Source organism: Arvicanthis niloticus, chromosome 22 (genome assembly GCF_011762505.2).
Source record: "Arvicanthis niloticus isolate mArvNil1 chromosome 22, mArvNil1.pat.X, whole genome shotgun sequence".
Lineage (NCBI taxonomy): Eukaryota > Metazoa > Chordata > Mammalia > Rodentia > Muridae > Arvicanthis > Arvicanthis niloticus.
Window position 1 is genome coordinate 19588306 of NC_133429.1, and position 15274 is coordinate 19603579.

The following is a 15274-nucleotide window of genomic DNA, read 5'->3' on the forward strand; positions in this document are numbered from 1 at the left end:
TATGGTCCTGGGAAACTTCCGATGGAAGGTAAAACCTCCTTGGTTTTGGTGGAAGGCAGCAAAGGTCTCTAACTTTTGTAGCAGTCCGTCAGTGACCCCTTTATAAGCTATTTCAGTTTCAGTGGCTAAGAGGAGGTCACCTACATACTGTAAGAGTATGGTCCTGGGAAACTTCTGATGGAAGGCAGTGCTTAGTGCCTCATCAGTGTTGGAGAATTTTTAAATCCTTGGGGCAACTTGGTCCAGGAAAGTTGCTCACTATACGCTCTCAATGGGTCTGTTCTTTCAAAAGCAAACTTGGGTTGACTAGCATCTCAGATTCAAGGCAGTATACATCTGTTTCTCTGGAGGAATCAGATTTGTGAGTGTATAGGTTTGGGACCATAGAGTGAATTCTCTCAACTTCCCTCAGAATTTTGACTGGGACTGGTATATATAATCATAGGTTGCAGGTTAAATCTCAGGCAGGAGAGGTGTATTCCAGGGTGACAGGTCTCAGGTTAAATCACAGGATGTCTGTCTCTACAAGTTGGCCAATATGGACTGCAATTCCTCCTTTTGTTTCTAGAGTCACTGGGTATGATTTGATCTGGATTGGGGTAGCTGAACTAGTGAACAACTGTGGGAATTTGATGTTGGGGAAATCCCAGGGTTGGGGGAAGGGGTTGATTTTTGCCCATACTTCCAGGAGTCTTTGCTGTAAATCTGAGAGCTAGTCAAACTGTTTGATTGTGGGTAGGGTTTTCAGCTAGAAGATACTTTTCTCATAAAGTGCAAGTCACCAAGATTTGCTGGGTATTTATATGTCTGGGCCTTATCAGAGGTGATGGTGATTTTCAGTTTACTCAAGAATGAGTGGGTTATTGTAGAGAGAATCTCTTGTGTTCTGTATGGATGCAGCACCTGTTACTAAAATGCTGAATGGCCTATAAGCTTAGGCAGGAACTAGAAGATGGGACATCCAGTACAGAGACTGAATTCTGGGGGGGAGGGAGAAGTACGGGGGATTTGTCCTGGGACATGAAGGAGGATAGACACATGAAAGCTGAGCAGTGGTAATGAGCCACATGGCAGAACTTAGATTAGAATAAATGTGATAGTAAGTTATGATCTAGTCAGAGAAGTACCCAGAACTTATGGACAAGGTGTTTGTAAATATAATAAAGCCTCAAGTCATTATTTCTGAGAACAGGGGCACAGCATACAGTAAACAACACACAACAGGTTACTATTCTCTATCCTAGTGTTATGGGTCTAAGGTTGTCCATTGATCAGACCATGAGCACATTTTAACAAAGAAAAGGCTTTATTTAAATATTGGCACCAGAACTACACTCATGTTTGAGATTCTTGAGATGTAGGTAGCCCTGAGCCATGTTAGTCAGGAGTTTATAAAGGTAAAAACCATATGGTGACATTCTGGTTACCTGTTCACACATAGATCACTTATGTTCAAGAATCCTGTGTGTGTAAGCAGGAGCTCAATTTATTCAACAGATGTCCTGCAACTTTGGTTATCTTGAGCAAGCAAAGCTGGTTTGCAGAAATGGAAAACGTGATTAGCATTTTGGCCTGTTACCTTACAAGGACAGTTTCTGTTAAATTGTACAAGACCAAGCAATTACAGGAATAGTTAACGTTCTAGGAAGTTATTTGTTTTTGAGCAAGCTGGCTGACATAGCTTCTACAGGCTAGAGGTATTTTTATTTTCAAATCCCTAATGCACAGTAATTAAGCTTTAAATATAATGTAAGCTATCACATTTCTCCTTAAGTTGTATCCTGAGTCAAACTCTTGACTCTGTGGTGGGTACTTGTTCATATTTGAATCTAATATACCCAGTTAATGCGATAATTAGCAGGAGCAGAAGGGCTATGGGCACTGCTATCAATGGCAGTATACTTATTAGCTAGGAGGATTCTGAAAATGAGAAGGGAAATCTTCTTCTTCTCCTTCTCCTTCTCCTTCTCCTTCTCCTTCTCCTTCTCCTTCTCCTTCTCCTCCTCCTCCTCCTCCTCCTCCTCCTCCTCCTCCTCCTCCTCCTCCTCCTCCTCCTCCTCTTTCTCCTCCTCCTCTTTCTCCTCCTCCTCTTTCTCCTTCTCCTTCTTCTTTTTCTTCTTTCTTTAAATTTTTTTTCCTCCCTGTTTTGGCTCCTTTCTCTTTCTGCAATAGGTTAGAACAGCTCCAAATCTGCCCAAGGAAACAAGGATACTAAGATGCAAAACTTCATGGTTTTATGGATATGCCACATAGATAAGTAAGGAAACAACCAGTTAGCACAAACAAGCCAAATAGTTTCAGATGGTCAGTAAAGGAACTGTTACCTGATGGAGTGGTTCCTGGGAGGCTTAAAACCTTCATGATAGATCTGCATTTACTCTTAAAGGGGGATATAGACATCATAGTTCTTTAAATAAGAGCAGGTCCCTTCACTGTAGATACAATCTGGGTCAAAGAATGTATAGTACTTATAAGCTAGTATACTGAGCTTATCATGGTCATTATGGATTCTGGGGATGTTGAAAGAATAGTGCTAGGGAGAAGAGAGGAGGTGTGGTGGTAGGAAGTGGCTTGACAGCAATTGGGTGGTCAGGATGACCAAATGTGGTCCCTCCTGGCTGGATCCCAATATCTCTCAGCTCTTGATTCACACCTTATCTCCTGGTTGAAAGGGATGTGAATGAGGCAGTGGAGTCTGGAGAGCAGTTTTAAAGTAGCTCACAGCCTCCAGAGTCAGATGTAGACCCTATATGGACTGGAGTACTTGATGGTTTACTGACTTCAGTAGCGAGTTCTAACCCTATTAGAGGGAGATAGGTGGAGGTCTCCCCTAAAGGAAAACAGTCAAACCTTTTACATAAGGAGTACAACAATCCCTAAGAAGGATAAGGGAAGGATCTCCTCCTATCCTTTTCCAGAGTCCAAGGTTAATTTAGTCAATATCTCTTTCAGGTCTGATTTATCCACTCTATCTGCCCTGAACTTTCGGGGGATGATGATGATCAGCTTCCAGTTGATCCCCAGAATGGCAGAAAGGCTCTCAATAACTCTAGATATAAAAGGTTGTCCATTTCTGATCCCATGGATTATTTCAAACTTAGGTGTTATCTCTTCAAATTTCTTGGCTGTGATCTGAGAAGTCTCTGGCTTGGAGGGAAAAGTCCCCATTGATCCAGAAAATATATCCAAAAAGACTAGTAAATATCTGTATCCTTACTGTCCTGGTATTGATCTCTTTAAAGTATACTTCCCAACATCTCCCTGGGCCTGATCCTCCTTCTTTGATGCCTTGGGTGGCACCTTACTGGAGGAAGTGTTGGTGTGTTGAATTTCCTGTGTTATCTGGTCCATTCCTGTGAGAAACAATCTTTTCCTTGTAAGTTCAGTTAACCTGTTTTTCCCTGGGTGAGTCCCTTCATGGCAGTGGTATGACAAATATCTTCCTAGTGCTCATTGAGGGAGCACTGTTTCCTCATCAGTTATTTTGAGCCATGCTCTGGTGCCTAGTTTTTCAGCTGCCTTTAAGTCATTTTCTGAGTATTGGGGTCTGTTAGGTAAGATAGGTACTGGGATGGTAGGCAGACATTTTGCTGCTTGTACGGCAGCCTCCTTGGCTGCATGGTCAGCCATCCTGTTTCCAATTACCTTTAGCGAATCTACTTTTTGATGTCTGAGACAGTGGATGATAGCCACTCAATTTAGTATAAAGATTGCAACTAGTAAGTCCAGGATTTCAGTCTTGTTTTTTTTTTTTTTTTTTTTTTTTTTTTTTTTTTTTTTTTTTTTTTTTTTTTTATATCTTTCCCTCTGTCATTAGAAGGCCCCTCTCCTTGTAGATGGTTCTATGCATGTGTGGTGACAAAGTCATATCTTATGTCAGTATATACATTTACGGTCTTTTTTTCTCCAATTTTAGAACCTCAGTGAGCACAACTAGTTCATCTCTTTGCACCAAGGTCACTGGGGAAGAGACATGTCCCCAGACATGTTCCACAGTCACATGTTCCACAGTTCCACAGCTGTCCCAGTATACCTGGCATCTTCCTAGATAAAACTGCTGCTATCTGAGAACATTACCAAGTCTGGCTGCACCCATGGGATTTCTGTGAGGTCCAACTTCCATCCTTACAATGTGGTGGTAATCTCAAGGCAGTCATGTTGGAAGGTAGTGTCACTGGTCTCCATTAGCAAAGTGGTTGGACTTATGGCAGCTGTCTGAGGAAACTTAGGTCTCAGCTGGTCTAAGAGCAAGGCTTGATAATGGGTTGTACTAAAGTTAGTCTTCCATATATTTGGAGTGGTGTTCAAGAGAGCTTCAGCCGAGTATGGAGTCATTATCCCTGATGTTGTAGTATCTCCAGTTGTTGGTCTGTGACATGGAGACAATCTTCCTATGCTTTAGTTGCCAGCAGAAGGTCATCCACATATTACAGAAGAGTTAGTCTCAGCAGTGAGTACCTGCAAATATCTGGGGAGTGCCCCATCAAATAAGGTTGGAGTTTCTGAAACTCTGAGGCAGCCCAGCGGAAGTTAATTGAGCACTGGTCCCTTTTTTTATGTCCACCCATTCCAAACTGAGTATCAGCTGACTTGACCTGGCCAGAAGAATGCTGAAGAAAGCATCCTTTAGATCTAGTATAGTATAAACCTCCTTCTCCAGAGGGTCTAAACTCAGGAGTGTATAAATTTGTAACTGTTGGGTGAATGTCCTGTACAGTTCTGTTCACTTCCCAGAGATTTTGTACAGGCCTATGATTGCCTATTTCCACCTTTTTAACAGGCAATAATGGTATATTTCAAAGGGAATGGCAAGGGACTAATATGCTGGCTTCAAGTAGCCTATCAATTCAAACTTTAATTCCCTGTTTTGCCTCCAATGTCATAGGGTATCCCTTTTCCTTAGTGGGTGTAGTATTGCTTTTAGTTCCACTATGACTTGGGGGTTGCGGGGCTGCAAGTTCCAGTGGGTTTGATCAAACAGAAGGAAATTTCTGTTGTAGGTCTTGTAAAAGACCTGATTTCTTCTCTAAAGGAGGGCTGTTTAATCAAACATATTCTTCCCTGAGATTAGTTAGTAACATTTTGTCCATAATTTTAGGGGTTTTCAAGTCAAATTTAATTTCAACTTTTTCAAAACATATTTCTGCCCTTAGTTTGTGAAGTAGGTATTGATTCCCCAGAAGATAATATAGGCATTTTAGGTATTAGTAGAAAAACATGGGTCACAGTCCTCTTTCCCAAGTCCACAGTTCTAGTTGTCCAGGAGCAGATCTGTGAACCAGTAGGTCATTGTATCACAGTCTGTTTCTTACTCAGTGGCCCATATGTTTGATTAAAAACTAAGTAAGTGACCCCCATATCCACAAGGAAATTGACAGGATCTTCACACCTTTAGAGTAATTCTGGGCTGGGGTGGTGGCTGCACCCAGACCTCATCAGTCTGTATCTACTTGGAGCACTGATGCAGTCTCTTGTTTTTTGGTTTGCATTTTCACCTTTCTAATGGCCAGTCCCTTCAGAGTAGGCACACTAATTTTTTTCTTGGGCATCTGTCTCTCCAATGACCACTTGTTAGAGTGGGCACATTAAACTTTTCTCAAAGGGTTCATTTACTTGACATCTGTATTTCTTGGTTTCTTTCCTTCTTTTATTAAGTCCTGTACATGGAGGTCTCTCTTCCTGGAAGTGCTACCACCATAATTTTAGCTAATTTTCTGTTCTGCCTATCCTCTGGGGGTATCCCTCTTGCTCACTGTGAGGCAATTTTAACTTCAAATACTTCTATTCTCTGAATCTTTAAATGTCTGAAGCTGACTGAAAAACAAAAAACAAAAAACAACAAACAAACAAACAAAAAGAAAACTGTTAATAGTCTTCTGATTTTCTGGAGCCTCTGGTTGATTGGAGTATAAATCTGATAAATTTCCTGAAGAATCCAGAAAAGCAGGTGGGACTGACTCATTTGGGCCCAGGATTTCCTGACTTTCTTATTTAAACATATTTGTAGGGCATTCATCAGCAGCCTGGATACCACTCAACAAGAGTCTGCCGAAAGAGGTTAGGAAACTCCCTACCTTGTACTGGGTTCCAATCTGGTTGCCTGGAAGGAAAAACCTTGTCAACCAGTGCAGGGTCACTGAGGGGTCTCTTGTGTTCCCCCAAGACCAGCTTCTGGGCTTCCTGTAGGATTCTCTCCCTCTTTGGCCATTGACAATCTGCCCAAGTTGGCCAGCATGTATATTGCCTAGCTGGTGTTCCAGTGTATAGGGTGGCAGCACAGCTTCCTCGACGGTGCTGCTAGGACCAGAGGTCTACACTTGTCCTGCCCTTTAGTTTCATTTACTTTCTCTGAAACAAAAATGGTGGTGTTAGGGGAAAGGTCTGGTCATTATTATTATTATTTTTTAAAAATCTGGGATTGGTATTCCTCCAAGCCAGAATGTGGGATGCTGGTCCAGGTGTCCTGGTTTATTAAAGACTACATGTTGTCTTTTGTGCATAAGAGGAAGGTTAAAAAGGAGCCTTCAGCCGGCCAGCCCACCTGAAGACCAATCAAGGGTACAAAGAGTAGTTCATTTTTTCGTGTAGATCTGTTTTCTGGACTCCTGAGATTTTCTCTGGAGACCCTTAAAATGAGATTTCATTAGGTTCAGAGGGTTTTCTGGGTAGAATAATTCTGACCCATGATTTTCATTTTCTCAAGAACAATAAACAGCACAAGCAATCTATATAATATAAAAAAGGGACAAAGTTCTAGAATCTGGTAGCCCCCCAGAACCCTGATCTAACAGAAAGGGCAGCGTCCTGGCGGCCCCACTGACTCAGAAATTGACACTGCACTTAGCTTTTCCACAGGTCCCTAGAATTACTAGCTACAGAGAAACTGTGCCTGAGGTGTTCAATGCCTTTTTTTTTCTTTTTCTTTTTCTTTTTTTTCCACAATCTAGGAATTGGGAACCCACCTAGGCATCCCCAATTCCCAGGCCTTCTTATGCCCTTTCAGCTCCCAGGTCACTAGGTATCATCAGTATTCCAAGCCTCACCTTGCGCAGTTTAGTCATCTAGAACCTGCCAGAGGCCTCCCAAGCACTGGAACTGCCGGGGATGGGGTGGGGAGAAAAACTTATTACAGAGCAATCTCGAATGTACATTACAGAGAGTTTTTAGAGACAATGAAAGTCACATCCTAGTTGGCAGTTGCAGGAGGAAGCAAGCAAGTAGTTAAACAGAAGCCAAGGACACGAAGTTAGCTGGGTTATTTCTGCCCTTGCTTTTAGAACAGTTAGGTGCTTTCCCACGGAAGGGCCAGAAAAGGTGTGTGTGTGTGTGTGTGTTTCAGCTTAAAACAAAGATGGCTCCAGCTGAAATAACATGAAGAAACCTTTGCTCTGTCACAAAAGGATAAACCCAAACTTCTCTAGTTAATCCAAAACCTAGCCTTCTCCCATGCTTTATTGTTGCTCTGGTTGCAATTAGAAGCAGGAAGGAAGCGGGTAACCTGGGTCTGGAAAAGCAGAGGGAAGCCCAACACAGTTAAGTAGGCCTAGGTTTCTCGGGTCCACATTGGCTTGGAGCTTAGTGGTCGAATCAGCCTTTCCAGCCAGGAGGAGGATTCAGCTCGGGGTCGACGCAGTGTCTAAGAGCGCTAGCAAACTTCCATCATGGGCTGGAGCTCGGCTGAAGGGAGCCTGTTCCTCTAGCCCGGGGTGGGCACACCTCCAGGCGGGACCTGTGAGGTCTCCACTCCTCTTCTCCATCAGGACGCAGCCCTCCAAATTCCTGAGCAAGGTCCGGCGCCCAGAGGTCCAAGCGCTCGGCGGAAGAAGCAGAGGCACCAGCTTCCTGCCGCCCGTCTGTCACGCTAGCCCCGCTTCCGATTGGCCGAAGCCTCGGACCGGCCCTCCTCCGGCCCCGCCCTCCTTGCCGATGGACAGGCCGAGGAGGCGGGGCTGCGGAGACCCCGCCCCTCGGCCACAGGCGGGCGGGCCCGCCCAGCTGTCAGTTACGGGGGCGGCCCGGCAGGCGGGCGCTCGCTGGCTACCTCCCCGCTGGCTCGTGCTCGCAGCCTCTCGCCGCCAGTGGGGAAGTCGGGGCCGCCAGAGCCGCGTCCACCGCCGCCTCTTCCCCGCCTTCCTCCCGGCTCGGCTGCCGGCCCTCGCGCCCTCCAGTCGTGAGTAACCCGCATAGGGCGCCGAGAGTCCCCCGCGGCGGCGGCGGCGGCGGCGGCGGCTGGCCAAACCATGTTTCGGAGGATCTTGCAGAGGGTAAGAGCGAAACCGTCCTTCCGGCAGCACGTGAGCGCGAGCGTCCGAGCCCCGGCCGCGGGCAGCCCGGGGCCGGCGGGTGGGCGGGCGGGGCTCGGAGCTCCATTAGGCCCGGTGGCAGCGTGCGCCGAGGCCTGCTGGTCTTGCCGAGCCGGGCTGCGGGTTGGGGCGGGGCGCAGGCCGGAGCCCGGAGGCCCCAGGCGGGCTCCCGCGCGGGGCTGTCACCACGGGCTGGAGGGTGTGGTGGCCGCGCGTCCCTCCCCGCTCCCGGCCCGTGGGTGCTCGGCTGCGGGCGGCTTCGGGGCCCTTCCCTTGCCCCAGCCATGCCTCCACCTCCCCACGACACGCACCTGCCTCTCGCCGCTCTGCCTCCTTACTCATCGGCACGGTACCAGAGGGTAGGTAATTGGGAGACCCGGCCTAGTCCTGGGACTGGAAGACAGCTTAACTGCCAAAGTCAGCGGGGAAGGAAGAGGTTACTCACGGTTGGAAACTTTCTTGTAAGAATTACAAGTGCATTTTCCTCTCCAAGACCCAGAACCTCATTTTAGTTATCCAGGAATAAATGACAAATCAAACGGCAAATACACTCCGGTTTAGTTTCTACCAGGGCTATCTCAATGTAAAATCTGGAAAAAAAAAATCTTGAGGGTGAAAAGGTAAGAGCGTTGGAAAGCCGTAGGTGTTTTGTTTAGGTACCAGTTCCTAGAATAACATAATTAAAATCTCTTCTAATAAGAGTTGCCTACTCTGGTTTTTTTTTTTTTTTTTTTTTTTTGTTTTTTTTTGTTTTTTTTTTTGGTTTTTTTTTTTTTTTTTTTTTTTTTTTTTTTTTTTTTTTTTTTTTTTTTTTTTTGGATAGCTTCCATTCGTTCCCTTCTGTGACTGGTTAATGTAAAGCGATGTTACCTAGAGAGTAGGAGAATTAGTTCAAAGGACAAGAACTTAATGAATGTGTAGTATTTAGTGAAGGAATGTGCCAAGGAGGGTTGAGTCAGCCAGTACACAGGAAGGGAAGATTCTGTTTAGACAGCTTCTGTGAAACGTTGAAGTCATCTGGTCATACATTAGAGGAAAAATAGTTAACTTCTGCTCTGGCCCTCTGTAGTGACATTTTTTTTCTTTCTTTTTTCCCTTTGCAGTCGTTTTGGTAGTTTTTTGAAAAGTTGATAAAATGGCAGTTTGGTAGCAAGCAAAGGCATACCCTTTACTCTCCCCATCAGTTGCTTCTGTGCTTGATTGATTATTTGATTTGCATGAGAGAAATGATTACTTCATGCTTCAGATTATACACACACACACACACACACACACACACACACATTGTCATCGTTACACAAGAGAAAAGGTGTTTGTGGTTTGCTTTAAAGTTTATCAACACTGTTTTCTGATTTGGGAGTTGTTTCTGGTGGCTGCAGTTTGGCTTTCAAAAAACGTGGGTTGCTTTCCAGTTTTGAAGACCTGGGATTATGTGAAGATCATTTTAGGATTATTGGTTGTTTATCTGTTCTAGAAGTTTCTGCGAAAACTAAAACATGGTATTTACTGTGGTTATTGCTGAGGTGTATTGTTGAATCATCAGTTGAATAAATCAAATTGACAAAGCCTTGTAACTAGAGATACTTGTGAGCAAGTCATTCTATCATAGGGGTGGCATTGTGCATTTGTCAATAGTTAAAGTCATCCATAACTTCTATTGAGTAAATGATAAGTTTGAAATGTCTCTCATAGTTAATGTTCTCTTCTGCACTATCTGTGTTGAGCTTCAGTAGAATTCAGGCATAATGCTAGGAGCTATGACATGGTTTTTAATAAGATGTAGCCCTCCCTTTACAACTCAGAACCTGGTTGGGGAGATGAACATCAAAAAGTAATTACAGTGCTGTGAACTGGAAGAATGAGGAGTACTCTGGGAGCTACTTTGGAGGAGGGTGTTAGGCAGTTATGATAAGCTTCGGGAAGGAATATTTATAGCTTGAGAGGGAAGGCCATGTCAGGCTGAGGGAATAGCCTTTATAAAAGTATGAGATCATTAAAGGAGCAAGGGATCCTTGGGGGAGATACACGGTTAAGTTTAAGAAGTGAGGTGGTATTCAGGGATGGGTGGGAAATGAGGCTACTCTAGTGGGAGTGACCAAATTATGAGAGGACCTTGCATCTCTTTGGAGGTGCTTAAGTTTGTCTTGTCCATGTGTCTGTTTTGAATGCTTAGGATTTAATATGGGCATTTTGATGATGCTAAGGCTTGTGATTTATATTACTAATTTAGATCCTATAATGTGTATTTTTATTAACTCAACAGGTGGTTTTTGCTAACAGGTATAACATGAATCTTTATTTTGTAAATGTCAGTCCTTTTATTTACCTTACCTTGTCAATCATATTTCTCAGTAGTTGTAATAAGATATAAGATGAAAACCACACATACTGATATAGAGGTTTGCTTGAAGGGTCTCCATGCTTTTAACTATATTTCACTTGTCTTAACATTCTGTTTTCAGATGATCTTTCATTTTGACTATTATAATTTTCTTCTGATTAGTATCCTTTAGATAACATTTTGAAAGAAGAAAAGGACATTGCATGTATAATCAACTCTAACTTTGTCTTTGAACATTACTAATAAGTCCTTAGGGTACTTCACAGATATTTTATTCTTCCTCTTCCGTTAGCTTACTAAATGAAAGGTGTTATTGAGGGTTAGAAAGGTCTGGAAAATGGTACTGGTGATTAAGATATTCTGATATGTATGTAAGGAATATTTTGATTAAGGTACTAGCCTCATTTCATTTCTGTTGCTGTGATAAACACCATGAACAAGGCAACTTATAAAGGAAGGTGTTTACTTTTTATCTTATGGTTTCAGAAGTTAGAGTTCATGATGGTGGAACAAAGGCATGGCAGCAGGAACCGCTGAGAGCTTGCATCTTAATGCACAACCTGGTGGCATAGAGGTAGACACTGGAAACTTCAAAACCTGCCTTCCATGCCCCATACCTCCTCCCAAAAGGCCACACCTCCTAATCCTTCCCAAACAGTTCTATCTGTCAGGGACCAAGTATTCAAACCTATAACTCTGTGTGGCACATCTTATTCAAATCCTCATAGATCCTTTGAGAGATACTTGACCTTAAGGCTCCCTTGGTGGCCAGAGAGATGGTCAGCATTAGTACATCAGGCAGCTTGCAAACTTGGTGGGATTTCTTAGAATATTAGGTTTTCGTTTGCTGATAAATATAAAATATTTCTAAGAAAGAATGTATTTAATTCAGAATGTAGAAATGGAAGGCTGTTTTGCTGGTCATTTGGTTTATCTCTTGTTTTACAAATCAGAAAGTAGAAAGTGAATGAGATGCCACCATTTATCTACATCATTGTACTAGATTCCAAAGACTACTAGAGACTAGAGCCAAATTTTAAAAAATGCTTATTTTACTTATTTCTGTTCAACTTGCATGTATGTGTTTGTACCATGTTCATACCTGGTGCCAGTGAAAGCCAAATGAAGGCAGTGGATCCCCTGGAATTAGAGTTACAGACAGTTGTAAACTGCCATGTGTAGGTATAGTGATTGAAACCTGGTCCTCTCAAGATCAGCAAGTTCTTAACCACTGAGAAATCTCTCCAGTTCCTATGGCCAAATTTTATGAATTCCCAGTCTGTTCCCTTTTCCAAGAACATTGCTTTCTCCTTCTCCTTACTGATCATTTTGTGTGGTTAGCACTGTGGAAGAGGCAGGAGAAGTGTGAGACCGAATGTTTCTTTTAGGTTCTGTCTTTGTGAAATGCTAAAGCAAATTATAGAGTCATTAAAGACTCTAATGTAGTACAGAGGAAAGGTCACCTTGGAAATGCTGTCATTAGCGGGGTCGTGAAGAATGTGCATGATCTGGGGGAGAAAGTTTTATGGCAGGAGACGCATTATGATGTAAGCAATGATTTAGAAAGGGTGGGATTTCTCTCTCCTGCTGTTATTCTTCTTTGGAATGTTCTGAGCCCCTCTGTGTCCCCTTTGCCCGCGAAAGAGACACGTGAGGCGGTGTTGGTGTTAGGGTGGTTACCACAGCGAGGCCTTATTCTTGTATCAGCAGAAGCGGAAAGACCCCAAGCCCGGAAAAGGCACTGCTATATGTACCCTAGAGTGGCGTGTTCACTTCTGATTGGCTGTTCACTCATTACCCATAATACGCCCCAGGATGGGCAGTGACTTTGGTGCGCTTTTTGCCTTTTGCACCTTCGTAGTTAGTTGTTTACTAGTGGGAGGACAGGATGCCCGCGCCATCTTGTAATGGCGAATGCTGTCACGCTCACGAGGCTCCTAACATTGGAATAATAGCTTTTAACACTAAAACATAAATAGCAGTACTTGCTATGTGTTAAATACTCAAGACAGCAGTGAATAGGCACCAAGTGTCTTAGAGATAGAGGTGTAGTTAAAGCAGAAAGGTACTAAGAAGGAAGCTTGTGAAGTAATGTGAAACCCAACCCCGAGGGTCGATTGGGTCAGCTCTGTCCATTGCAAACATGAGTCACTTGTAAGCCAAGAGTGGAAGTAGTTATCTTTTTTAAAAAATAAAACAGAATTCTGTAAGAAGTTGAAAGCATTCTTTTAAGCTAGTATATTTAAATATTTAGATGTGAACCACCTAAAATTATTAAGACTTTGCTTTTTTTTTTTTTTTTTTTTTTTTTTTTTTTTGTTCTTAAGTCTTTGGAATGTGCTTAACTCTAATGGCACACCTTAACTTGAGCTAACTGCATTTCAGCCATTCAGGGGTCTCGGGGTAATTAGGGGCACTGTTTTGAACAGAATGGGTATTCTATAGTCTACAAATGGGTATTCTAGAAAATACTACATTTTGAACTTTTCATTTGAACAAACTTTGAGCTTAGAAGAAGTTGTGGGAATAAAGTGATATGAAGAGCACCTTTACATTCTTCACTCTGTGGTGGTTTGAATGAGAATGACTCCTGTAGGCTAATATTTTTGAATGTTTGGTTCCCAGTTGGTGGGCTGTGTGGGAAGGACTAGAAGGTGTGGCCTTGGGGGTGTGGTGCTGGGGGTGGGCCTTGAGGTTTCAAAAGCCAACACCTGCCAGTTTCTCTGCCTCCACTTTGCTGATAATATGTAATCTCAGCTATTGCTCCAGTGACATGCCTACTTGCCTGCCCTTGTGCCCTTACTGTGATGGTCATGGACTCACAATTTCTCACAACTCTAAAATTGTGAGCAAGCCCTGGCTTAAATGCTTCTTTTAAAAGAAAAGATTGTGGTGTCTCTTCAGAGCAATACAAATGTAACTAAGACAACGCATATCTCATATTGCTAATATTTAACTTGATTTGCTTTAACATTTGTTACTTCTCTTTTTTTCTCCTCTAGTTTTCTCTTATTCTATTTTCCCCTCCAAGTCAGTTGAGGCATGGCTTATTGACTCTGCTTCAATGAAGAAAAGAAATGTTTCCTATTATTGATAATGTCTTTTATAGTAATTCTCCTATTCTTGTTACAGAACTGAAATTGGATTTTATGTTTTAATTGTTTAAAAATGTTTCGTTGTCACATTACTTTGACCTCTTTTATTTAATTTTTACACTTATTTTTTTAGTGTAGTAATATTATGTATAGGCCAGAGGACAACTTGTAGGAATTGGCTCTCCTCTTCCACCCATGTGGGTCCCAGGGATTGGACTCAGGTCATCAGTGTTGGTGACAAGTGTCTTTACCTACCAAACCATTTTTGCTGGCTCTACTTTGATTTCTTTTAATCTGGGCTATTACCTCTCTCCCCGCCCCCATCTTGGTTTTGTTACTGTAGCAAAATAATTCCTAAAGAGAAATTTAGCGAAAAGAATCCAGGGTGGAGGGACATCTGGTGAGGGCTTTAGCTTTGTCGTTTCCCATGGCTGAAGTGAAGAGAGAATGAAAGAGTGAGGGAGGAAGAGGGGGACCATACATTTGTAACAACACCTTCTCTTGCAATAATGACATCAAGTCCACTGATGAAGACAGAGCCCTCATGACATACTGGCCTCACCTTCAGGTATTCTACTGCAGTTGAAGTTTCTATGTGATCTTTGGGGAACACATTCAAGCCATTGTACCTTCCTGCATGTTTTTCTTTTTCTCTTTTCCTCTTTTTAAACTGGGGTGTTTTCATGTTTAGTTTACTGTTTGTTTGTGTTTAGATTACATTTTTGTGTTGATTACATCTTGGCAAGGATACTGTTGTGCTCAGGAATGTTGTGTCCCAGTTTATCACCTTGGAGGCTCATGATCTCTCTGTCATTCATAGGTAATGCTAATTAAAAAGTATTGACTTATTTGCTATTAAGGATCTAATGTAGGGGCAAGCAAGCTACATTTCAAACCTCAGGTGATTTTTAATTTGGATTACTTATCCAAAGTGTTGCTAATTGTTCCTACTATACTAATTATTCTTGTTGATTTTGTCTTTTAAAACCAATAGGTAGTTTGGAGGAGACACTTTAAGACTTTGAAATTATTCTCCTAATCAAAATTTTCTCCTAGGCGTAGCATATATTGCTGGTTCTTGCATGATCTAGTCAAGTATGATGGCTACAAAGTAATAGTTTTTCTCCTCCCTAGCTTTCCCCACACTTGTCAGCTCTCCTTGCATTTCTCCTCCCTTTCTGCCTCCTTTGCTTTTCCTTCCTTGTCTCCATTCTTGCTCCTCCTTTCTTTCTCACATGACCTACTGAGCTCAGTACTGTAGCAGCCCACCTCTCATTCATGTACTGGTTATTTTGATGCTTTTAAACATTTGGGGTGTCCTAGCATGGTTCCTGTGCACCCGTAGCACTTGTTTACTTTCTGGCATGGAAAAGTATTCCAAGTTGTTCCTGTTCCTATCTGCTGCTAGTACTGAAATTAGTAATACCTCTGAGAATACTTATTTATTTTTAATGGGGAATCTTCTTTGAGTTCAAAGTCTTGAGTTTCTTTGCTTGTTTTTTTCAGTATACAATTCTAACTGAAACGATCAGTTT

The 15274-nt window shown here is 42.7% G+C and overlaps 1 protein-coding gene across 4 annotated transcripts in view; it reads left to right on the forward strand.

The window, feature by feature from the left end:
- The first annotated feature begins 7945 nt into the window (after positions 1-7945).
- Positions 7946-15274, forward strand: part of Eea1 (early endosome antigen 1) — a 116421-nt gene continuing 109092 nt past the window's right edge. For 2 of the 4 annotated variants that reach the window (XM_076920052.1, XM_076920054.1), the window contains exon 1: positions 8093-8264. In XM_076920052.1, the coding sequence (XP_076776167.1) occupies positions 8241-8264 (24 nt within the window). In that variant the 5' untranslated portion in view covers positions 8093-8240. Of the gene's footprint in view, positions 8265-8359; positions 8663-15274 lie in introns of those variants that run through there. The other 2 variants (XM_076920055.1, XM_076920053.1) reach the window with 2 other exon arrangements.